Below are 25197 nucleotides of genomic sequence, written 5' to 3'. Positions count from 1 at the left end.
CACATTCAAACGAGCTCATAATAATTAACACGAAGAATGCTTGAAATTTTGGACATCGAAATGCCCCACTTATCTAAGTTGGTTTTTTTCCTTCTTAGCAGATTGGACTCGGTGGTTTAATTAAGTCATGATTAAGGGAATTAATCAGATCCAAACGAGCTCATAATAATTAACAGGAAGAATACTTTTAGTCATTTTAAAAGTATATCCAAATAAGCTCAGAATAATTAACACCAAGAATGCTTGAAATTTTGGACATCGACATGCCCCACTTATCTAAGTTGCTTTCTTTATTTCTTAGCAGATTGGAGTCGGTGGTTTAATTAAGTCATGATTAAGGGATTTGATGGAGCATTTTGTTTTCTTTTTAGTTGGGTAAGATGCGTTTTTTTTTTTTTTTTCGCGATTAAGATGCTTTATTCAAAATACTATAATATTAAAAATGGGGATTAGTCGTAGGTTTTACTTTACATCAAACTTCAACGATTTAAACTATCTATTTTTTTAGTCTTCATTTATAGATCATATAAAAAAAAAATTCAATTCATTCCAAAACTATGTACCCATTTAATTGTCGTAAGGAAATTTCAATATTTTTTAAAATATAGTGTTTGTCAATTTCTTTGAACTCAACTCAATTAAATATCTCAAACATTTCTGTTTTAACTAATATTTTTTAAAAATAATCTATGAAATGTAACTCGAAAAATAAAGAATTTGAATCATTAAAATTCAATATAGAATGGGGCCAGAAGTAGTCCCCATTTTATTAAAAAAATGGAATCCATTTGAATAAAGGGCATGTTATATAAAACAGAAGAAAGGCCCACGCCTCTTCAGCCACATCTCCTAATGCATATAAAGCTTCACAATTCTTATACTCGTTAGTCCCATCCTAACTAAGGGAGATGATGAATTTTAGATTCGATTATCGTAAAAAACGAATTTAAACCATATTATTTCTAGTCTACTTTGAGGTTAAATTTACTCCCGACGCCTTAGTTGTGAGCTAGCCTAGTGTATTAGGCCTCATCAAAAATACCTTCCCGAAGAAAACCTCTTTCGACATCATCAAATTGTAGACCCAGACATTTGTTTGCCAAAAATTTCAACAGAAAAACTGTTACGTTGCATGCTTGTTTTGTAGACGATTAAGCTGCATTTACATGTTTCTTCCTTAATGTGCTATCTTACGCTCACAATATAAATGCAGTTTTAAACTTTTTGAAAAGAGATTGCACATAAACTGTTTGATAAAATTCCTGAACCGTGTTCTTTTGCTTTTTTTCTTTTTTTTTTTTTCCAGATTTCCAGATTGTTTTCAAGTTTCCAACAATGGCCAATTTGCAGGGTTAGGAACTTAGGTGCCACTGTAACACATTTCCTGAACCGCCTACTCTTGCGAAAGTTGGAGCTTTGTGATTTTCGGCTTCTGCTCGTGTTCAACGACTTCCGACTTGCAACCCGTGCAAACTAGAAGAAGTAAGTGAAAACCCAACTTACACTAGTTTTTTTGTTTTACTTTCGGAAAAAATATAAACCCGTCTCAATGATTCTGCATATACACAGATTTTGATGTGTAGTATCAAATTCAATCAGGACCCTTTTGTTAGTTTCAGTTTTCTTCTTAACCAAACTGATTGCGCAAGTTTATGAAAATCGAGGAGATTTTCATGGATAGTTTGATTCATTATGTGACATACCTTTTTGTGGTTAAACATATATGATGTATACTCTTAGGCTTTATTCACGTGTAAAATCGTCTAATATGTTATGTTATCAAACTTCCATCGTGATTTCAGCTGATGATTGATAGTTTGGTCCATAATTTTGGCTAAACAAAGAGAGAAAATAAATAAAAGAGCTATTCAACTTACAATCCGATTGGGGAATGAACATCCTACTCTTAAATAGATATTTTGCACTAGAGAAGTTCTGGCTCAATCCGTACACATTAATATTTCTTCATCTTCTGGGCAGTGAGCTTTAACTGGAACATTGACGAGAGAGGTGGTTTGGAAGTTGTCAGGGACCATGAAAGAGTTACTGTTGTTTGCATATTCTGACCGATTTGTACTCTCGGTTTCACCATCCGGTTTGCTGCTTTTAACTTCGTCCTTTTGATTTGGGACTTGGACTTGGCCTTGGGCTTTCCTGTTAAGAAGAAGAACAAGAATTAGGAATTGAAAACAAATTGAAAAAAGAAAAATGAACAGAGAGTCTAGATTCTAGAACTCTACCTTCTTCTAAGCCTTCTCCACTTCATATAGAGCATGAATTGAATATTGTCAAGGAGTTGGAAATATGCATATCTCCACGTCCTCTTGAGAAGCAAAGGGCAACAGAATCCTAATAACCCTACAAAGAAACCAAGCACAACGGATAACCCAAACCATAGACTTTGCTCCTCATCATCGTCCAAATCCTGGTTGTTCTCATTCTCATCTGCATCATTGCCATTACTTGGAAAGCACTGGTTTGAAAGTGGGGCACCGCACAGTTTCGGATTCCCTTCGTATGCAGAGACACTGAAGCCTTGGAGCTGAGTGCCGGCTGGTATTGGTCCTTCAAGATTATTGTATGCAACAGTAAATGTAGACAAGAAATGGAGATTTGATAGTGATGATGGGATTTCGCCTGACAGATGGTTACTGTTGAGTTCTAATCTCTCCAACTTTGGGAGGTTGGCTATTTGGTCTGGAATGTTGACGGAGAAGTTGTTGATGCTTAGATCCAGTTGTTGAAGAAATTGCAATTGGCCAATCTCAAGGGGTATGCTGCCGCTTAAACTGTTGTTCCTGAGGGAGATTACTCTTGGCATGTTGGGCAGATACTTGTACTGTGAAGACAGCACCGTTCCATTATTACCGCGTTGAAAGTAGACAGGCAACTCAAGAGAACAATGGCCTGTTTCATTCGCAGCCTTTTGCGATACTAATGCTTGTAGTCTGCAAAGCTCCTTTGGAAATTCACCAGAAATCAAGTTGTCATTCAACAACAAAAAGAAAAGATGCGGAAGAGTCCCCAACCAACCAGGTATTGTGCCAGTGAGTCTGTTAAAAGACAAATCAAGGACTTCCAGTTTCCCGAGCTTTGAAATCCATGCAGGTATGTGCCCTGTCATATGACACATAAGTAAACTGAAAACACACAGATTTTGTAACCCGGAATCGACAGTTATATCCCCATCTGGCATTTCTTCACCTTTAAAATTTTTTGAAAGAAGGAGCACCTTGAGACTTTTGAAACCCGTGAGTATCTTCATTGCCCCCGTGACATTGGTGAGTCTGTTACGAGAAAGCGAGAGGAAGGTCAAGTTTTTCAATTGAAGAATCTCAGGTTGGATTTGCCCCTCGAAATCATTTGTAGCCAGTCGAAGTGCTTTGAGGGATTTGCATGAGTAGAGGCTTATTGGCAAGGTACCAGTGAGATTATTACTTATACAATCTAGTTTACTAAGTTGAGTAAGTCTAGAGAAATCGAGCACAGAGATATTCCCACTAAAAAAGTTGAATCCCAGATTTATTTCAACAAGGTTTGTGCAATTCATCAAAGATGGGGGCAGATGACCTTGGAGACTGTTGTAATGAAGGCGCATGAGCTTTAATTTGGAGAGCTTCCCAACATTCTCACTGATGGGTCCGACAAGCCCATTGGTAGATAATGAAATTTCTTGAAGTGCCTGAGCATTGTAGATATCAGCAGGAAGGGACCCTGAGAGAGTATTGTCGCCAGCACGAAAGACCTCCAACTCGGAACAGTTTCCTAGTCCGGGAGGAATTGGGCCACTGAAATTATTGTGGGAGAAATCCAAAACTCTAAGCGAGGAGGAACGAAGACAGATAGAGGATGGTATTTGGCCTGTAAAATGATTATTGCTGACATTCAAACTGCTCAAATTCCAGGCATGCTGGAGGAATGAAGACGGAATTGTTCCGTTGAATTGATTGCTCGAAAAATCAACCATTTGGATGTAACTTGATGATAAAGACAATGGTATTTCTCCGGAGAAAAGGTTATGGCTCAAATCAAGAATCTCAAGGCGACTCAAGGATGAGAACATCCCGGCTTGAAGAGAGCCGGAAAGCAGATTGTGGGAGAGATTGAGGTACGAAAGAAGCTTAAGGTTTCCAAGTGATGAAGGAAAAGTACCTCCTGTGAGGCCCTTGGATGGCAACCGCAATTGGATGATCCAACCGTTCTGATTACATGTGATGCCTTCCCACTGGCAACAATCAACTGAAGCAGTCCAGTTCAATGCCGGGGAAGACAGAGCGCTCGCGAAGGACTTGAGGGCGCCGCGTTCGGTTAGATCACATGCATGTATTGTGAATGTAACGGAAGAAAACAAGAGGATGAGAAGGAAGCCATGAGAGAATGGATGATCCATCTCAGGTTCAGAGTATTTTCTTCTACACGCGTACATAGGTATGCATATATGTCTGAATCTGCCGAGAAAGAGTGGTGCGGGAGAAAGAGTGTTGGGGGGTGGAAGGGTGGGCACGGGTGGGGATTATGGGGAGGAATGGGATCTGGGTTTGGGGTTTTTTTTTCCTTCTTCTTCTTCCTCCATTTTCTTCTTCTTCTTCCTCCCTCTTTTTCTTCTTCTTGCTGCTGTAGCAGGTTTTTGGGTTTTGGGTTAGGGATAGGGATGTGGGTCACTTGGGGGGAGGGGGGAAGGATAGTGGGTTTCATTTTATTTTATTTTTCTTTTTGAGAGAATTCAGGTTTTTTAAAAAAAAAAAAAATTATTTTATTTGCCACGTGGCAGATATTTGGCAGCCACGTGACATATATGTGGCAGTTAGTCAGCATTTAACAGATCAATGAATGGAAAATGTAACGGATGTATTATTTTGAAATAAAATAGTACTTAAGGTATGAAAGTGAAATGTTTTGAAGATGTTGTAAGGAATTGAAATAGACCCCGAATATGAAATTGTAATTTACCCGAAATTTTTTGTTGTAATGGGAACACGGATGGTGCATTACGTGTTTTTATGCAAGTGGTGAAAATTTTTAATTTTTAAGTTATTCACTTTTTAACACACATAACCCACCATTTATATAGAAACACGTAGTGTACCACCTCGTATGATGATCACACTGAAAAATCTCTTTTTTTGCACGTTTTTTATCTTGTTTGTTATGTTTAATGGGCCTAATTTATTGGGACTCCCATTTCCTTCCACATGTCCCAGAAAAAAACCCAAGCCATGCGACCAGAGCAATTTTGCTTCAAACCAAGAGCTTTGTTTTCTTCGTCAATCCAAAACCACAAACTGAGTGAAACCCGCTTCCCACGACCAGATGCTCCATTTCTTCCGCCAGAGAACCAAAATGTAGCACAAAGCACTGAAGCAAATGGGCGAAATCATGGTTTTGGGAAAGAATACTGGCGACTGGAGGCGAGGGCGCAAACTGCAACATGAATAGACAGCTCCTAGACTTGTTTTTTGGCAAGTGAAGGGGTAGCCGCCCCCTCCCTCCTCCCACCACTGGCTGCCAGATCATAGTTTCCGTTTTTAAAATAGACAGATGTTATTTCAACATCAAGAATAACTCCACATCTTTTCTACCAGGATCAATGATAATTGTCAACAACGCCTTTTTGAAAACTTATTTTTGTATGTGTTGGGGCAATTTTGGAAACTTATTTTTATCCTTGTTGGTTTCTATAATCTAGCCCATGTTGAATTTCGGCCCATGTTTTTATGGTTAATTTTGAAGTGCTTTTGGTTAAAGAAAATTATAGGGTTATTTTTTTATTAAAATAATCTTGGTTTAAGCCCTTTTCATTAAAGCTCTTTATTTAAAAACGGGTGCATTTTTGCTCACCACCATAATTATGGTTTATGCTCACCATACACCTAGTCATTTTCCAAGTGTCCTTTCACCTAGTTCTAGTTAATTTTCAGATTAAATGTTACTTTTTTAATTTTGAAAAAAAAAATAATCATGATTAAATGAAATGATACGTGGCAAATGATTAAATGTATGATGAGCATACACCAAAGTTTAGAGTGATGACCAAATATGTTCCCATTAAAAAATGGTTAACATAAACAAAAAAATGTGCACCTTGAGTGAAAAACGGGGCTCACAATCTTGATTGAAGATTTTAGTGCTTTAAGAAAAAAAAGGTTAATATAAGCAGAAAATGTGCACTTAATCAAATTATCACGTAAAATCATAAAAACATTAAATTAGGAACACAAAGATTCCCATTAAGTCCTTAAATGAGTACTCAAAAGTAGTGGTGGGAGTCCTAAAAATAAGAACTTACATTGGAGAGATGCTCTTATAAGTCAAGGTAACGAGCTTGATTTTTTCCCTCTGACCATCACTTGTATAAAAAAAAAAAACTTAATGCTAGGGAGACCAAAATTTTAAATTAAATTTGCAAACCAAATGATGTGTCATCAATAGGAAATAAGCACGTTAATCAACACTTAACTAATAATCCAATCATCAACATCCACATCATTTGATTTAGAAATTTGATCTTCCTAGCATTACCCAAACAAAATGACATAATTATGCGTAGTAATTAGTTAATACAAAATTGAAGCGAGTCCACCATGTGTGACTTTTTTTTGTCAAACGATTTATTTGTTAGATTAGATGTTAAATTAGGAAGCCGACGGGGTTTGAACTTATGTCGTGGTGCAAGAGCAACACTTCTCTCTACTACTGTGCGAGAAGGACACTTGGGTGTGACTTATTTAACAACTATACTTGTTCTTCTTCGTCTTGACTTTGAAATTGCAAAGATATCTATACTACTATATAAAGCCAGCAACCCCATTTGAGGTCACGGGCTTCACAAAAAAAAAAAAAAAAAAAAAAAGAAAAAAAAAAGGGCACAAAAATGTCCCCCAAACAAAAAAGTTCAAAAACAGTCCAAAATAATGCATCAAATAATGCAAGGGTATTTTCATCATATAAACAATGCTTTTTATAATTAATTTTTTTTGTGCAGTATTTTTTTTCCTTAAATTTTTTTATTTATAATTAGTATCTAATAATGGGCTAACAATAATGTGATTTAACCAGTTATTTATTAAATATTATTTTTTTTATTTTTAAACACGTTAAAAACATCTTAAGAGGCGTAGTGCCAATTAGAAAAAAGGGCTTTCGCACGTGCATAAAAAATATGATTCAATTAGTTGTCAAAATGAATTTTTTTTAACATACGATATTATCTACACTAAGAAGAGTAGGTGGACTTAACCTCACAATGAGCTAGCAATAATATGATTAAAAAAATATGTAATCACGCGTAGCACACGGTGATTCAAAAAATATCTTAAGGTATTCATCAATTCCCCCCCCCCCTCAACTTTAATTTTGGCCAATTTCCCCCCTTAACTCTCATAATTAGTTAATTTCCCCCCTTAACTTTAATATGGCCAATTTCACCCGCCTCAACTCTCATAATTAGTCAATTTGCACCCTACTGTTAAATTTTTTTTTTTTAATTTTCTATCTATTTTTTTTTAATTTTCAATCTTTCTAATAACATCCAACAAAGTACTAAAATTAACATAAACTCACCTGCATAATATAGGGTAAAATGTACAAAAACATAATACAATTAGAATGTGATATGGGTTGATTATAAGAAAAAGTTATGAACCGGGTTTAAAGCATGTAGAAGAAGAAATAATAATCCTAAACTCATGGATCATACCTATTTCAATAAAATGGGTTATTCTTAATAAGGAGTCGAAAATTATGAATTGACTAGCCATTTTTTCACTAAAGCTCGATTCTCCGCAATTTACTTGAACTTAGCTTTCACTTTTATAAAGAAAATTGTATTCACATACAAAAATTTACACATCAATCCTTTTCGTTATCAATTTTGTATAGTAAAAAATCAAATAAAATTACTCCGTACTGATTTATTATGACTAATAATACTATCTATGATAAATTGTAAAATTCTAAATTTTAATCTATTTGTAATAGGATAAAGATAGGAACATGATTAACATATATCTTATTTAGTTTCTTACACACACTTGTTTAATTATGATCTAATTAAAAAAAAATAACAGTAAGGTGCAAATTGACTAATTATGAGAGTTGAGAGGGGAAATTGGCTAAATGAAAGTTGAGGGGGGAAGTTGATTAATTATGACAATTAAGGGGGGAAATTAGCTAAAATTAAAATTGAGGGAGGAAATTGGCTAATAGTCACAATTTCAGGAGGAAAATTGGCTAATGGTCATAAGTTCAAGAGGGCAATTGTTGAATACCTCAAATATCTTTTGCACATGTGTAAACGTGAAGGCTAGTAATAAATAACACGAAGAAAGCTTGAAGTTTTGGACATTGACTTTGACATGCCAACTTGTCTTTTTTCTTCTTAGCAGATTGGACTCAGTGGTCTACTTAAGGCATGATCAAGGGAAATTAATGGAGCATTTTGTTCACAGGTGATGCCTTCCCACTGGCACCAATCTACTGGAAGTAGTAGTCCAGTTCAACGGAGGAGAAGACGGAGAGCGAGAGAAGGTCGTGAGAGCGCTGCGTTGGCTTGGATCGCAAGCATCACTCGTATACACGTATACATATACATCTTTGAACAACAAAAAATACATATACGTCAAATGTGCATCAACTTGTGCAGTATATACATCTTCTGGAAGCCATGACAGCTGCATATGAACATTGTTAAGTTGCAACTTGCAAGCTTTTATATTGATCAATATGTATGTGTGTACGTGTGTGTGTGTGTGGGGAAAGTGTTATTAACACTATTAAAATCTCATTCTACACTTCTCATAAATGTTTTTTCTTTATAATTATAGAAAGTTTGGAGTACAAAATGAGATTTTTAGAGTGCTAATAATAATTATATATATACACACACACGTACTATGTATGTATGTAATATGGTTTTGTCTTCTATTTCCCAATTTCTTCAAAGAACTTTTATGGATTTGGAGTGGTTTGGTTTGACTTTAAGAGTAAACAAATAAAGAACAAGCAAAAGACTTCAAAGAGTCACTTATATTGACTTCAAAGTGGTCAAATGCGTTTAGATTACAATTCTTTATTTTTCCTTTTGGATACAATCAATAGTGAAGAAGAGGATAATCAAATCTCGGACTCAAATGCAACGATAAATATTTTTAATCATTTGAGTTACAAGTAATAAATGTATGAGTATTTCAAGCGGAAAAGTTTGATTCTAGCTAGAGCCTTCACCCCGGAATCCAAATATCACCTCCATCTAAGTATTCTAATTCTGAATAATTTAGAAATTTAATTACTAATTTTAGAAGAACCTGGACCCACCTATTTTTTTATTCCTCACAAGCTTGGTAAATGCTGGAATGCTTTGAGAGAAGTGCCATTCCGTTTCTTCCCATTCCAGTCGGGTTTCGTAACCACGCCATAGGTGAAATGGGACGTCACTAATGGAGGGTCTAATCATGGGTTGGCAACGTATTAGAAGGTTTACATTGACTTTGGGCTAGTGCTTTTGGAAGAGTTTAAAGCCCTTCAAAAATGTTGTTTATTAAAAGTGCTTTGAATAGAAAGTAGAAACACTATTAATCACTTTGGACAATTTTTTAGATGCAATCAAGTTAAGGAATTTTGATTAAATAGGAGACTTATGAACTAACTGAAGAATAATTATATAGTTAAGAATAAGTAGAACTGAGATGATCATTAATTTATTTATTCATCAGAAAATTCTCCTTGATTTAATAACGTGCAAAGTTATGTGATTGATTTTTCCGCTTTAAATATGTATAAAAATAAATGATACAGTTACGCATAATATTTAATATAAAATAGCATAAATTTACCATGCGTGACCTATTTCACTACTATATATATTTTTTCTGTGTATTTGACTTCGAAATTGCAAAGTATAATCATTATCACGAGGAATGCTTTCTGGACATTGACATGCCAACTTATCGAAGTTGATTTTGTTCTTCTTAGCAGATTGGACTCAATGGTTTACTTATGTCATGATCAAAGGAAATTAATGGAGCATTTTGCTTTTGTTTTTCTTGGGTAAAGTAAGTATTCAATTAATATAGAGCTCAATTATTCTCACTGGCTAGACTGTTGACTAACTTGAATACGCGCAACCGTTAAGAGTGAAAGTAAATAAAAGAGTAGTGATTTCACCTGATAATTGATAGATTGGTCCATAATTTTGGTCTAAACAAAGAGAGAGAATAAATAAAAGAGCTATTCAACTTACAATCCGATTAGGGAATGAACATCCTCCTCTTACATAGATATTTTGCACTAGAGAATTTCTGGTTCAATCCGTACACACTAATATTTCTTCATCTTCTGGGCAGCGAGCATTAACTGGAACATTGAAGAGAGAGGTGGTTTGGAAGTTAATAAAAGAGTTACTGTTGTTTGCATATTCTGACCGATTTGCACTAACAGTTTCACCATCCGGTTTGCTACTTTTAACTTCGTCCTTTTGATTTGGGACTTGGACTTGGACTTGGCCTTGGGCTTTCCTGTTAAGAAGAAAAACAAGGAATTGAATATTGTCGAGGAAAATGAACACACAATCTAAATTCTAGAACTCTACCTTCGTCTAAGCCTTCTCCACTCCAGATAGACCATGAATTGAATATTGTCAAGGAGTTGGAAATATGCATATCTCCACGTCCTCTTGAGAAGCAAAGGGCAACCGAATCCCAATAACCCTACAAAGAAACCAAGCACAACGGATAACCCAAACCATAGACTTTGATCCTCATCATCGTCCAAATCCTGGTTGTTCTCATTCTCATCTGCATCATTGCCATTACTTGGCAAGCACTGGTTTGAAAATGGGGCACCACAAAGTTTCGGATTCCCTTCGAATGCAGAGACACTGAAGCCTTGGAGCTGAGTGCCGGCTGGTATTGGTCCTTCAAGATTATTGTATGCAACAGTAAATGTAGACAAGAAATGGAGACTTGATTGTGATGATGGGATTTCGCCTGACAGACGGTTACTGTTGAGTTCTAACCTCTCCAACTTTGTGAGATTAGCTACTTGGTCTGGAATGTTGCCAGAGAAGTTGTTGATGCTTAGATCCAGTTGTTGAAGAAATTGCAATTGGCCAATCTCAAAGGGTATGTTGCTGCTTCTTGGCATGTTGGGCCGATACTTGTGCTGTGAAGACAACACAGTTGCATTATTACCACGTTGAAAGTAGACGGGCAACTCAAGAGAACAATGGCCTGTTTCATTCGCAGCCTTTTGCGATACTAATGCTTGTAGTCTGCAAAGCTCCTTTGGAAATTCACCTGAAATGAAGTTGTCATTCAACAACAAAAAGAAAAGATGCGGAAAAGTCCCCAGCCAACCAGGTATTGTGCCAGTGAGTCTGTTAAAAGACAAATCTAGGACTTCCACTTTCCCGAGCTTTGAAATCCATGCAGGTATGTGCCCTGTCATATGACAACTATATAAACTGAAAACACACAGATTTTGTAACCCAGAATCGACAGTTATATCCCCGTCTGGCATTTCTTCACCTTTAAAATTTTTTGAAAGAATGAGCACCTTGAGACTTTTGAAACCCGTCAATATCTTCATTGCCTCCGTGACATTGGTGAGTCTGTTACGAGAAAGCGAGAGGAAGGTCAAGTTTTTCAATTGAAGAATCTCAGGTTGGATTTGGCCCTCGAAATCATTTGTTGCCAGTCGAAGTGCTTTGAGGGACTTGCATGAGTAGAGGCTTATTGGCAAGGTACCAGTGAGATTATTACTTATACAATCTAGTTTACTAAGTTGAGTAAGATTAGAGAAATCGAGCACAGAGATATTCCCACTAAAAAAGTTGAATCCCAGATTTATTTCAACAAGGTTTGTGCAATTCATCAAAGATGGGGGCAGATGACCTTGGAGATTGTTGTAACGAAGGCGCATGAGCTTTAATTTGGAGAGCTTCTGACACGCCCCGACCCCGATATTCCCCGAATACTAGGATAGGCACGTGCTAGCCGACACCCGAGGGTGACGAAAGCCATTTATTGAGTGTAAATACTGAAAACAAAGGATAAATAAGGTTTATAAATATAAAAGAATAATGAATATGTAAATAAGGACCGTGTTCAGAGCACACCACTAATCTAGAACATTAAAAGAAAATAATATAAAATTGAAAGAAACAAAGGAGTGGGTCCTACACCGAGAGAACTCGAAGATGTCGATGCGGAAGTGCCTGGACGTCGGGATTGTATGCCTCAATTCTAAGTCCTGAAGGGGGCGCAAAACAAACATGAGTGGACCAAGTTGATATATATATATAATAAAACAGTTATCAACATACTAACCCCCAGGTTTTATGAAAACACATATATAATGATAAACATAGGTTTTCCGAAACCTAGCATGTCGTGCAATATCTCAAATCATAATTCGCATAAATAATAAACACTAGTGAATGTCCGATAACTCTTCAAGCCTCATGCCGGCTCCCCGTCTCTGAGCAGACAGTCAGAGGAAAACACACTCCAGGCCCTATGCCAACACCAAACCGTCGCCGGGGACGGACCGGATCTATCTCTACGTCCCGTAGCGGAAAAGACCACTAGGTAAGTACAAAACCAGTTAACATATATATATTGAAAATCAACTTCATAGTATAAAGTCATCCATCATCTATACTATAAAGAGGTGTTCTAAACATGTTCTAAATATCATATCGTCATCCATCAGATATTCTACAAGAACATGGGTTATAGGAAAAGATATTAATAATTCAAACTAGCCTCAGTAAGCATATTATCTCGTAAAACGTTCATAAAACATAATTGTGAAGTCATGCTTTTCTATGTATGCAATTCTACCATTAAAACATGCATTTTTAGAAGGGGTCCACTCACAGTACTTTGCCGTAAAAAAGCCACGCCATCTAGCAAGGAAGGAAACGCCACAGATAATCGCCCCTAAGCACATAAATGGTACATTTAGTCAAACTCTACTCAAACGATTGAATTTGGGAAAACGGACATCGGAAACGGGTTAAGGACGTCGAAATTAGCCTAGGAAGAGTCCCGCACGAAAACCCAAAAAGTCAACGGTCAATGTTGACCGTTGACCGGTCAAAGTCAACGATGACCGTTGACCGGGTCTGGGTCCAGGTCAACAGGTCAAACGGGTTTGGGCTTGGATCCGGATTGGGTTAAAGGGTTTGGACTTGGGTTGGATCTGGGTTTGGGTCTAGTGGGTTTAGGGTTAATGGGCCGAATGCCCTAAAGGAAACAGCCGAAAGGCCTTTAAAGTAACAAAACCAAAATAAAAATAATAAAAAAAAGGTTGGGTTGGGCTGCCCAGGGTTTTGGACTTGGCAGGAAAGGCCCAAAGGCCTTGGGTTTGGTGGTTCGCCGGATTCCAATGAGGGAGAGGGCAAGATTTCGGCTGGAGAATTCCCAAGCTCCGATGGAGCTCAAAACTCAACCAAAACATGTCATTCACCAAATTGAAGCCCCGAAGGTAAGGAATCGAAATATACCCTTGGTTCCCGTCATAGTGGTCGGAGTTGGCCGGAAAACAGCCTGGAAGCCATGGGTGTCCGCCGGAAATTGGGTAAGATTCAAATGAGTATAACTTCTTCAATACTCAATGCAATTGGGTGAAACAAAAAGGAAAGTTTTAGTACTCAGCGAGACGAAGAGATTGATACCTTGCACGCCGGCCAAATCGCAGTGGTTTGGCCTGAAATTTCCTCGAAAGGGGCAGTGATCGCCGGAAAACTAGGAAATGTCTATGAGGTGGTTTCTTCATGGTTTGACGTCTAAAACACAACCACGGGGTTAGAAAAGAGCTATAGGTGTGGGCATGGGTGTGTGTGTGTGTGTGTGTGTTTTGCTCGGAGGGAGGGAGAGAAAGACAGAGAGAAAGAAAGAGAGAAGAGAGACTGAGAGAGAAGAAAGAGATGAGAGGCTCGGGGGGACAGAATCAGGGGATGGGCCCTTTGGGCTCACCAATTAAAACTCAAAAACAATTTTAAAAAGAAAGGTATCCCCCAAACTTAGTGAAAATACAAAAATACCTATTTTCTTACGTAAATTCCGAGACGGGTTGTTACAGTTTCCCAACATTCTCACTGATGGATCCGACAAGCCCATTGGTAGATAATGAAATTTCTTGAAGTGCCTGAGCATTGTAGATATCAGCAGGAAGGGACCCTAAGAGAGTATTGTCGCCAGCACGAAAGACCTCCAACTCGGAACAGTTTTCTAGTCCGGGAGGAATTGGGCCACTGAAATTATTGTGGGAGAAATCCAAGACTCTAAGCGAGGAGGAACGAAGACAGCTAGAGGAAGGTATAACAAATATAACAATTAGAACTCTCATACAATTGAATAATGCATAGCATAAAAGCTACACCGGCGAGACATGCTTCAACTTGGGTTTTCAAATCTGTCACGTAGGCATACAATAGCAAAAAATGGCAGCAAACTCTCTCCAACCTAGCCTTCAATTTCTTACATGGTGTTGAGTCATTTGAAGGCAAAGTCTTTTGCTGTCAAATTTATTAAATGATTTTTTTAATAGATTAATATAATATATAATAAATGTTGTTATGTTTTTCAAATATTCGATTGGTTGCCTTAATCATTGGACTCCACAAAAAGATAATTTTTTTTTATTAAATGACATTATTATTTAACATACCGGGTGGAACAAAATATTGTATAAAATGTCAAATTACCACATAAACCATCAAATATCATTTTGATGTTTAAAATTGGCATCTACTTTGGAGATGCTCTAAGATGCTTTATTCAAAGCACCTTAATATTATTGAGAATATAAATCTCATATTGGAAAAAGAAAGGACTTGGCGTGTGCTTATGAGTAATTGAGCTACTTCCACATTGCTATTTTAAAGTGGAACCTCAACTTCTTCATGAAATCAGAGCAAGTTATCGCATGTGTGAAGTCTAACAGCCACAAGTGTTCTACATCACTTGGTTTGATTCCGGATAGAGACTTTACCCTGCAGTCCAGATCGCACCTCCATCTAAGTAATCTAATTCTGAGTAATTTAGAAAATTGATTACTAATATTATTTGCACATGGATCCCAGCAATTTTCTAATTCTTCAAAAGCTCGATAAACGCTGGAATGCTTTGGGAGAAATGTAATTGTGTTTGTTCGCATTCTATTTCGGTTTCGGAATTACCCATAAGTGAAATGGGACGTCACTAACGGAAGGTCTAATCATTGGGTTGGCAACGTATTAGAAGGTTTAAATTGATTTTGGGCTCGTGCTTTTTCAAGAGTTAAGAGCACTTTTGTCTTGAAAAATGGTTTAAATTAGAGGTGGGCATTTGAAATCGGAAATCGAAATTGAAACACGAATCAAATCGAACCGCATCGAACGGTTTGATTTTGCAGTTTTGAAACGGTTTCAGTTTGAAATCGAATTGCAGTGAAGGAAAATGGTTTGGCTTTGGTTTCAGCCTTTTGAAACTGAACCGCAAAGCAAAAAATAAAATATTTAATTAAATACCCATATTAGGTGTTGTGTTATAGTTGATTGTTTGTTAAAGTCCATTACTTTAGTATGGACTCGACCATGCTAAAAATTCATCTCTCTCTTAGTCTTCGACTCTCGGTCACTCATCCAATCATTCTTTCTATCTCAACTCTCATATGTTCTTCGCACCTTACACAAAACAAAATTTGCAAATCAATTTGTCTCACGCTCACCGTGCAACAACTTTGATTCTTGGAGGCTAAACCCCCCACCGCCAAACAATGAACCATTGTAAGCCTGTAAGTTCTCTTTCACAGCTCCAGAGTCAACAACATTGTTTTGATTTGAAAGAGAAGGTGTTTCCTCCTTCTAATATGCCCATAAATGAGAAGTCCCTTTTGCTCCTTTCCACTTCAACAAGTCTAGCAAGAAACTATATTTTCCAACACGAATTTGGAACTTACATTGCTAATTAATCTTTCAGCAATCTATTTTTCATGGTTTGATAATATTGTTATGAAACGACATTGAAAGAGTATAGGGAGTTGACAAATTAAATTAAGATAAGAGATTTGAAGCTATTTTTTTATTTTGTTTGTAAATGGTTTAAAACTGAACCGAAACCGAACCAAATGATTTGGTTTCATTTCAATTTTAGTCTAAAAAACATACCGAATCAAACCGTAAAACTTTCGGTTTTGTTTTCAATTTCACTCAAAACCGCACAAAATCAAATCTTGCTTATCCCTAATTTAAATTGAATTTGGGCTCATGCTTTTTGAAGAGTTAAAAGCATTTTTACCGTGAAAATGGTTGTTTGATAAAGTGTTGTTGGAGTAGTGTTAAATAGGAGAGTTATGAACTAACAGATAAATAATTATGTAGTTAAGAATTAAAAAGTAGAAATGAGATCATCATTAATTAATTCGTGAACTCTCCAAGATTTAGCATCGCACAAGTACTATTCCATGAAGGAACTTATAAGTCAAGGTCACCTGCTCTATTTTTCTTCTCTAAATATATCTCGTAAAAAATAAATAATACAGTCACGCGTTAGAATTACTACCATAGAATGGTGTCGGTCCATCATGTGTGACTTATTTTACTACTATATATTTTAGGAAATTTTAACGAAAAGCCTGTAGTACTGTTCATTTTAACGAAAAACCACATTTTTACACTAAAAGTCAATCCTGGTACTATTCACTTTACCCTTTATTTTGTCTTTATCGTTAAAATTCAAAATTTTCAACCCATTTTCATTAGTTTTTCTTATATTTTATCTCTATCTTAACTTTGGAATTGGAAAGAGAGTGGAATGCTGAAGAGAATCACTCAAAATGAAACTTTCTATAAACTCTCTGTCATCTCACAGTCTAAAGTAAATTCTTGTGTCAACGGTACAAAACACTGTGCCAAAAATATAAAGTGACAAAGAGTTTACAAAAAGTCAATTTTGAGAGAATCTTATTTTGATAGAATCTACTTAACATTCCTCTTGCAAAGTTATAGAACTCGTTTGAATATACTTTTATAATGATTGAAAACGTTTTTGGTGAAAATGTTTTTAGAACCAATCTTTAGTAAAGATGTAAGTAAATCTTCGAAGCACTTAAAGTGTTTCCTAGAAGAAACACATGAACATTGTCAGGCCCCAATCCCGACATACGTCCAGAATTGACACATGACGTCACCAAAAATCTGTCTCTATCATACCCCGCCTCTAGGATATGGGCAAAGCACAACTCAATAATCGAATCGCATAGTAATTTTTCGTATTCCTTATGGCTGCATCTAACCTTCCTGTTAGACTGCCTACGTACCCTAAACAAGGATCAAGCCATTCGTAGTTCGTCATGCACAATAATTGACATATATCACAGTCCGATTAAGTCAAAAGGCATAACATTTCTCAATCAATCAATAGAACTTGACAAGCATGAAATTACTAGACTCAGGGTTACATAACAAACCCACCTGAAAATCATGATTTCCCCTCCATCTATATATAGGTCATTATGTCGCAACATGATACCGCAATTCACAACATATATCATTTCAAAGAACCAACGAAGCACAATACCATTCTCTAGCCACATTTATCAACAAGTCTAATCATAACAATAACAATGATATCCAACATGAGAATCCCACATGACGATTAACATTTCCACTTCATCCATCACATAATTCATCATGTTTCCCACATAAAATCGCATTTCATAGCGTGTAACATATTTAAGAATTAACAAAGTACATATTATTCTCTAGAAATATTAATCAACTAAAATACTCATAATAACCACACTCATATCCAACGTCATTCCACAATCCCGTCAATTAATCAATTCATGAATCTAAGATGCACAATCTTAGCATTTAATTACGTTAATCAAACAGTGTGATAATGTAACATTTCACAAATTAACCAAGAAACTCTATATAATTCCCCACTTGGATTATGAGTAATAAACATGCTAATTCGAATTTATTTTCACAATATCTATTGTGGGTAATTCCCATCTACTCGAATTTAGGATTCTAAGATCAACTTACGGAATGAACAAGGGCAAGGATTCCGGACCACTCAACAGAACCAAAATATCAAGCGGTTTCTCATAATCTACCCAGACTTGTCATATGTAAAGTCAATACCAATATTATGGGATTGGTAAAATGGCAAATCAGGCACTCAGATAAGCCGAGAGGCTCGGGTGAGTGACAATAATATAAGCATGTGATACAATAATAAAACCAGCCATCAATCACAATTTATAAACCTTGAATATAAATCATTCATAAGTAATCAATACCAAACTTTTGAAAACTCAGAGGGAGTCACCTAGACATCCAACGGTTTGCCTGAAACAATCACAACCTCTCACAACCATATTCTCATGCACACAATGAAAAGTAGGGTTAGAGCGATACAGTTCGGCCGAAGCCTACATCTTTGAAGCTATCTCAATCTAAACTCAATGAAACCGAAGGTGGATACAATCCCGGACCATCACTCAACGGAATCGCGGAGTAAGAGGGATTTCGGACCATCACTCAACGGAATCACGGAGTGGAGTAGGAAGGATTCCGAACCATCACTCAACGGAATTATGGAGTACATTGCATAACCACCAATCAATGAAACAACATATGAATCAAGTTACTTAAGTTATAAAGGCTCAACGAAACAAGAAATGAAATAATGAAACGAGCGTTGACACATGTTTGGAAGCAACAAACCCCATGACAATGGGTTAACGGTCCACCACTAACCCTCACCTTTCATCAAATCAAGCCAATCATACAAAACAAACCATATTTCCAATATGCACGTCAAATCCCACTTCATAAAACTACCTTGATGGCTAAATATAAAAATTAACAATTTATAGGAAACATAAGTATAAAACCAATTCATATTCACATATATTAAAATCACTCACATTTCATCATATCATACCATCTATGCAAATCAACCACCTTTCAAATATGCATGTCAAAACACATATCACGATCATTATTAGTACACAAGCCAAATCATGTTTAATAAACATAGGTCTATGGCTAAATACATACATACATACATACATATATATATATATATATATAATCACATGTCAATAGAACTCACATTATAAAACTAAGTCATATTCACAGATGATACCAATATAAGAAATCAAGGTAATAACCATATCACATATATTCAAGTCACTCTCTAACCAATGTAGGCCACTAGACTTCACTTAAGTCTTCCGTACTAATTTTATTATTTAGAATGTAATGAGACATGTTGACAACAATTCAACTCTCGGTCAATGATAGGGTCCACCACTCTACGTAATTCAATCTTGAAGATCTGCACATCAAATTTATGATCCATAACTTCCCAAAATCCACATTATGTTTCTAGAATAACATACTAAAATTTCATTATGATCCAACGGTCGGATTGTTGTCAATCACACAAACAAGTGGCGGTCCAGATTGATCACCACACCAAATAATTGAATTTTGGGAAACCGAGCTAGACATAGGTTCACAGGGTCACAAAAAGGTATTTGGAACCTAGACAACACTCATGAACGACCCCACGCACCGCCACACGCGGTGGTAGTCAAGATGGATGGTTTAGAAACCCCGAATTTTCAACATTAACTAGATAAGCTCAAATTTACGTGGTAGCTAGAGCTCAACAAGGGAACCACTTTTCACAACTAGGCCAACGATAAATTCTAACCAGAAACCGTCTAAATTCACCGGAGAAAACCGGATTTCTAGGGTTCTAAATACCCAACTCTAAAATGAATATGAAAGCACAAACTAAGCATACCAACTTGAAGATTATGAAGAGTAGATGAAGTTTCATGCCTCACTCAAAGGAAAGGGTTGCCGGAATCACCGGAAAAATAATAAAACCGCCGGAAAAGTCGTGGGCTTTGTGGCTTCGAACTGCAAAGATGAAAAAGAAATTGGAAAATCTAACACCACAGAAATGTAGGGTTCGTCAAGAGCTTTCCATGAACACCAAGATCACCCAAAATGAAGCTCAGATGAAGAAGATACAAGTGGGTCAAGTTTGTGGGTTAATGGTTCCAAAACTCCCCTAAAACGGGTTAATAACAGCTACCCCCTTTCATTTTCAGAAACCTCCCCCTCTTCTGAAGGCTTCACTCCCATTTATAGCATTTTGGTAAAATTACCAAAATGCCATCAACTTCAAACGACTCTAACTTTTCCGTTCTGACTTGGAAATAAGATTCGTTTACACCTACGCGCTCATGGAATCAAACTCTACCTAACCAATTCAAGAGTTGACCAAAAAGGTCGAGAAAATTGGAAATGACTAAAGTACCTCTCACTTTGTTTTTCTCAAATTTGAAGAATTAACGAACCAGTTCCAATCAAATATTCGAAATACATCAAGAATAAAATAAAATAAAATAAAAATAATTTTGGGGACCGGATATCACAAACATTTTATTTAAAAATGCTTTCAACCATTTTAAAAGTACATTCAAACGAACTCATAATAATTAACACGAAGAATGCTTGAAATTTTGGACATCGAAATGCCCCACTTATCTAAGTTGGTTTTTTTCCTTCTTAGCAGATTGGACTCGGTGGTTTAATTAAGTCATGATTAAGGGAATTAATCAAGTCCAAACGAGCTCATAATAATTAACATGCATAATACTTTTAGCCATTTTAAAAGTACATTTTATCCAAATAAGCTCAGAATAATTAACACCAAGAATGCTTGAAATTTTGGACATCGACATGCCCCACTTATCTAAGTTGGTTTCTTTATTTCTTAGCAGATTGGACTCGGTGGTTTAATTAAGTCATGATTAAGGGATTTAATGGAGCATTTTGTTTTCTTTTTAGTTGGGTAAGATGCGTTGTATTTTTTTATTTTTTTATTTTTTTCGCGATTAAGATGCTTTATTCAAAATACTATAATATTAAAAATGGGGATAAGTTGTAGGTTTTACTTTATATCAAACTTCAACGATTTAAACTATCTATTTTTTTAGTCTTCATTTATAGATCATATAAAAAAAAAATTCAATTCATTCCAAAACTATGTACCCATTTAATTGTCGTAAGGAAATTTCAATATTTTTTAGAACATAGTGTTTGTCAATTTCTTTAAACTCAACTCAATTAAATATCTCAAACATTTCTATTTTGACTAATATTTTTTAAAAATGATCTATGAAATATAATTTGAAAAATAAACAATTTGAATATTAAAATTCAATATAGAATGGGCCAGAAGTAGTCCCCATTTTATTAAAAAAATGGAATCCATTTGAATAAAGGGCATGTTATATAAAACAGAAGAAACACCCACGCCTCTTCAGCCACATCTCCTAATGCATATAAAGCTTCACAATTCTTATACTCGTTAGTCCCATCCTAACTAAGGAAGATGATGAGTTTTAGGTTCGATTCTCGTAAAAAACGAATTTAAACTATATTATTTTTAGCCTACTCTGAAGTTAAATTTACTCCCGACGCCTTAGTTGTAGGTAGGCCTAGTGTATTAGGCCTCGTCAAAAAAACCTTCCCGAAGAAAACCTCTTTCGACATCATCAAATTGTAGACCCAGACATTTGTTTGCCAAAAATTTCAACAGAAAAAACTGTTACATTGCATGCTTGTTTTGTAGACGATTAAGCTGCATTGACATGTTTCTTCCTTAATGTGCTATCTTACGCTCACAATACAATTGCAGTTTTAAACTTTTTGAAAAGATATTGCACGTAAACTGTTTGATGAAATTCCTGAACCGTGTTCTTTTGCATTTTTTTTTTTTTTCCCAGATTTCCAGATTGTTTTCAAGTTTCCAACAATGGCCAATTTGCAGGGTTAGGAACTTAGGTGCCACTGTAACACATTTCCTGAACCGCCTCCTCTTGCGAAAGTTGGAGCTCTGTGATTTCGGCTTCTGCTCGTGTTCAACGACTTCCGACTTGCAACCCGTGCAAACTAGAAGAAGTAAGTGAAAACCCAACTTACACTAGTTTTTTTGTTTTACTTTGGGAAAAATATAAACCCGTCTCAATGATTCTGCATATACACAGATTTTGATGTGTAGTATCAAATTCAATCAGGACCCTTTTGTTAGTTTCAGTTTTCTTCTTAACTAAACTGATTGCGCAAGTTTATGAAAATCGAGGAGATTTTCATGGATAGTTTGATTCATTATGTGACATACCTTTTTGTGGTTAAACATATATGATGTATACTCTTAGGCTTTATTCACGTGTAAAATCGTCTAATATGTTATGTTATCAATCTTCCATCGTGATTTCAGCTGATGATTGATAGTTTGGTCCATAATTTTGGCTAAACAAAGAGAGAAAATAAATAAAAGAGCTATTCAACTTACAATCCGATTGGGGAATGAACATCCTACTCTTAAATAGATATTTTGCACTAGAGAAATTCTGGCTCAATCCGTACACATTAATATTTCTTCATCTTCAGGGCAGTGAGCTTTAACTGGAACATTGACGAGAGAGGTGGTTTGGAAGTTGTCAGGGACCATGAAAGAGTTACTGTTGTTTGCATATTCTGACCGATTTGTACTCTCGGTTTCACTATCCGGTTTGCTGCTTTTAACTTCGTCCTTTTGATTTGGGACTTGGACTTGGCCTTGTGCTTTCCTGTTAAGAAGAAGAACAAGAATTAGGAATTGAAAACAAATTGAAAAAAGAAAAATGAACAGAGAGTCTAGATTCTAGAACTCTACCTTCTTCTAAGCCTTCTCCACTTCAGATTGACCATGAATTGAATATTGTCAAGGAGTTGGAAATATGCATATCTCCACGTCCTCTTGAGAAGCAAAGGGCAACAGAATCCCAATAACCCTACAAAGAAACCAAGCACAACGGATAACCCAAACCATAGACTTTGCTCCTCATCATCGTCCAAATCCTGGTTGTTCTCATTCTCATCTGTCTCATTGCCATTACTTGGAAAGCACTGGTTTGAAAGTGGGGCACCGCACAGTTTCGGATTCCCTTCGTATGCAGAGACACTGAAGCCTTGGAGCTGAGTGCCGGCTGGTATTGGTCCTTCAAGATTATTGTATGCAACAGTAAATGTAGACAAGAAATGGAGATTTGATAGTGATGATGGGATTTCGCCTGACAGATGGTTACTGTTGAGTTCTAATCTCTCCAACTTTGGGAGGTTGGCTATTTGGTCTGGAATGTTGCCGGAGAAGTTGTTGATGCTTAGATCCAGTTGTTGAAGAAATTGCAATTGGCCAATCTCAAGGGGTATGCTGCCGCTTAAACTGTTGTTCCCGAGGGAGATTACTCTTGGCATGTTGGGCAGATACTTGTACTGTGAAGACAGCACGGTTCCATTATTACCACGTTGAAAGTAGACGGGCAACTCAAGAGAACAATGGCCTGTTTCAGTCGCAGCCTTTTGCGATACTAATGCTTGTAGTCTGCAAAGCTCCTTTGGAAATTCTCCAGAAATCAAGTTGTTATGCAACAACAAAAAGAAAAGATGCGGAAGAGTCCCCAACCAACCAGGTATTGTGCCAGTGAGTCTGTTAAAAGACAAATCCAGGACTTCCAGTTTCCCGAGCTTTGAAATCCATGCAGGTATGTGCCCTGTCATATGACACATAAGTAAACTGAAAACACACAGATTTTGTAACCCGGAATCGACAGTTATATCCCCATCTGGCATTTCTTCACCTTTAAAATTTTTTGCAAGAAGGAGCACCTTGAGACTTTTGAAACCCGTCAGTATCTTCATTGCCCCCGTGACATTGGTGAGTCTGTTACGAGAAAGCGAGAGGAAGGTCAAGTTTTTCAATTGAAGAATCTCAGGTTGGATTTGCCCCTCGAAATCATTTGTAGCCAGTCGAAGTGCTTTGAGGGATTTGCATGAGTAGAGGCTTATTGGCAAGGTACCAGTGAGATTATTACTTATACAATCTAGTTTACTAAGTTGAGTAAGTCTAGAGAAATCGAGCACAGAGATATTCCCACTAAAAAAGTTGAATCCCAGATTTATTTCAACAAGGTTTGTGCAATTCATCAAAGATGGGGGCAGATGACCTTGGAGATTGTTGTATTGAAGGCGCATGAGCCTTAATTTGGAGAGCTTTCCAACATTCTCACTGATGGGTCCGACAAGCCCATTGGTAGATAATGAAATTTCTTGAAGTGCCTGAGCATTGTAGATATCAGCAGGAAGGGATCCTGAGAGAGTATTGTCGCCAGCACGGAAGACCTCCAACTCGGAACAGTTTCCTAGTCCGGGAGGAATTGGACCACTGAAATTATTGTGGGAGAAATCCAAAACTCTAAGCGAGGAGGAACGAAGACAGATAGAGGATGGTATTTGGCCTGTAAAATGATTATTGCTGACATTCAAACTGCTCAAATTCCAGGCATGCTGGAGGAATGAAGACGGAATTGTTCCGTTGAATTGATTGCTCGAAAAATCAACCATTTGGATGTAACTTGATGATAAAGACAATGGTATTTCTCCGGAGAAAAGGTTATGGCTCAAATCAAGAATCTCAAGGCGACTCAAGGACGAGAACATCCCGGCTTGAAGAGAGCCGGAAAGCAGATTGTAGGAGAGATTGAGGTACGAAAGAAGCTTAAGGTTTCCAAGTGATGAAGGAAAAGTACCTCCTGTGAGGCCCTTGGATGGCAACCGCAATTGGATGATCCAACGGTTCTGATTACATGTGATGCCTTCCCACTGGCAACAATCAACTGAAGCAGTCCAGTTCAATGCCGGGGAAGACAGAGCGCTCGCGAAGGACTTGAGGGCGCTGCGTTCGGTTAGATCACATGCATGTATTGTGAATATAACGGAAGAAAACAAGAGGATGAGAAGGAAGCCATGAGAGAATGGATGATCCATCTCAGGTTCAGATTACTCACAGGTTGGTAAGAGTATGAATATATTAAGCAGCAGCCTTCTCTCTCTCTCTCTCTCTCTCTCTCTCTCTCTCTCTCTCTCTATATATATATATATATTATATATATATATATATATAATGTTTTGGTAGATTATGGGCGATAAGGCAACGACTTCAAAGTCGTTGAAAAATTCTTTAATCTCTTGGTCTTTGGTTTGACTGTACCCTACCACTTGAGTTGTCCCACAATTGTTTATTTTTGTTTTTTGATTTTTGAGAAAAAGGGGTATTGTGATGTGAAATAACTGTAAAT

The 25197-nt window shown here is 36.7% G+C and overlaps 2 protein-coding genes and 1 pseudogene across 2 annotated transcripts; all 3 read right to left on the bottom strand.

The window, feature by feature from the left end:
- Positions 1-1779: 1779 nt before the first annotated feature.
- LOC137741971 (receptor-like protein 2) lies at positions 1780-4623 on the bottom strand. Its single transcript, XM_068481689.1, has 2 exons — positions 2241-4623; positions 1780-2154 (listed from the first exon to the last, which is right to left on the bottom strand). Exons 1-2 carry the CDS (start codon positions 4424-4426, stop codon positions 1941-1943), a joined length of 2400 nt encoding a protein of 799 aa, XP_068337790.1. The 5' UTR covers positions 4427-4623; the 3' UTR covers positions 1780-1940.
- A 5566-nt stretch (positions 4624-10189) lies between these two features.
- Positions 10190-16302, bottom strand: LOC137743245 (tyrosine-sulfated glycopeptide receptor 1-like; annotated as a pseudogene).
- Positions 16303-22250: 5948 nt separating this feature from the next.
- On the bottom strand, positions 22251-24947 carry LOC137742708 (receptor-like protein 2). The gene is made up of 2 exons (XM_068482648.1): positions 22737-24947; positions 22251-22650 (listed from the first exon to the last, which is right to left on the bottom strand). Exons 1-2 carry the CDS (start codon positions 24884-24886, stop codon positions 22437-22439), a joined length of 2364 nt encoding a protein of 787 aa, XP_068338749.1. The 5' UTR covers positions 24887-24947; the 3' UTR covers positions 22251-22436.
- Positions 24948-25197: the final 250 nt, after the last annotated feature.

This window comes from Pyrus communis, chromosome 8 (genome assembly GCF_963583255.1).
Source record: "Pyrus communis chromosome 8, drPyrComm1.1, whole genome shotgun sequence".
Taxonomy (NCBI): domain Eukaryota; kingdom Viridiplantae; phylum Streptophyta; class Magnoliopsida; order Rosales; family Rosaceae; genus Pyrus; species Pyrus communis.
Note: the sequence above shows the minus strand (reverse complement) of the source record. Positions and strands in the feature narration are given on the sequence as shown.

Excerpts from the sequence above, each read along its gene's own strand:
- LOC137742708 (XM_068482648.1), bottom strand. The coding sequence starts at position 24,886 with ATGGATCATCCATTCTCTCATGGCTTCCTTCTCATCCTCTTGTTTTCT. Across the intron at positions 22,651-22,736 it reads TGGAGAAGGCTTAGAAGAAG|GAAAGCACAAGGCCAAGTCC; the intron begins GTAGAGTTCTAG and ends TCTTCTTAACAG.
- LOC137741971 (XM_068481689.1), bottom strand. The coding sequence starts at position 4,426 with ATGTACGCGTGTAGAAGAAAATACTCTGAACCTGAGATGGATCATCCA. Across the intron at positions 2,155-2,240 it reads TGGAGAAGGCTTAGAAGAAG|GAAAGCCCAAGGCCAAGTCC; the intron begins GTAGAGTTCTAG and ends TCTTCTTAACAG.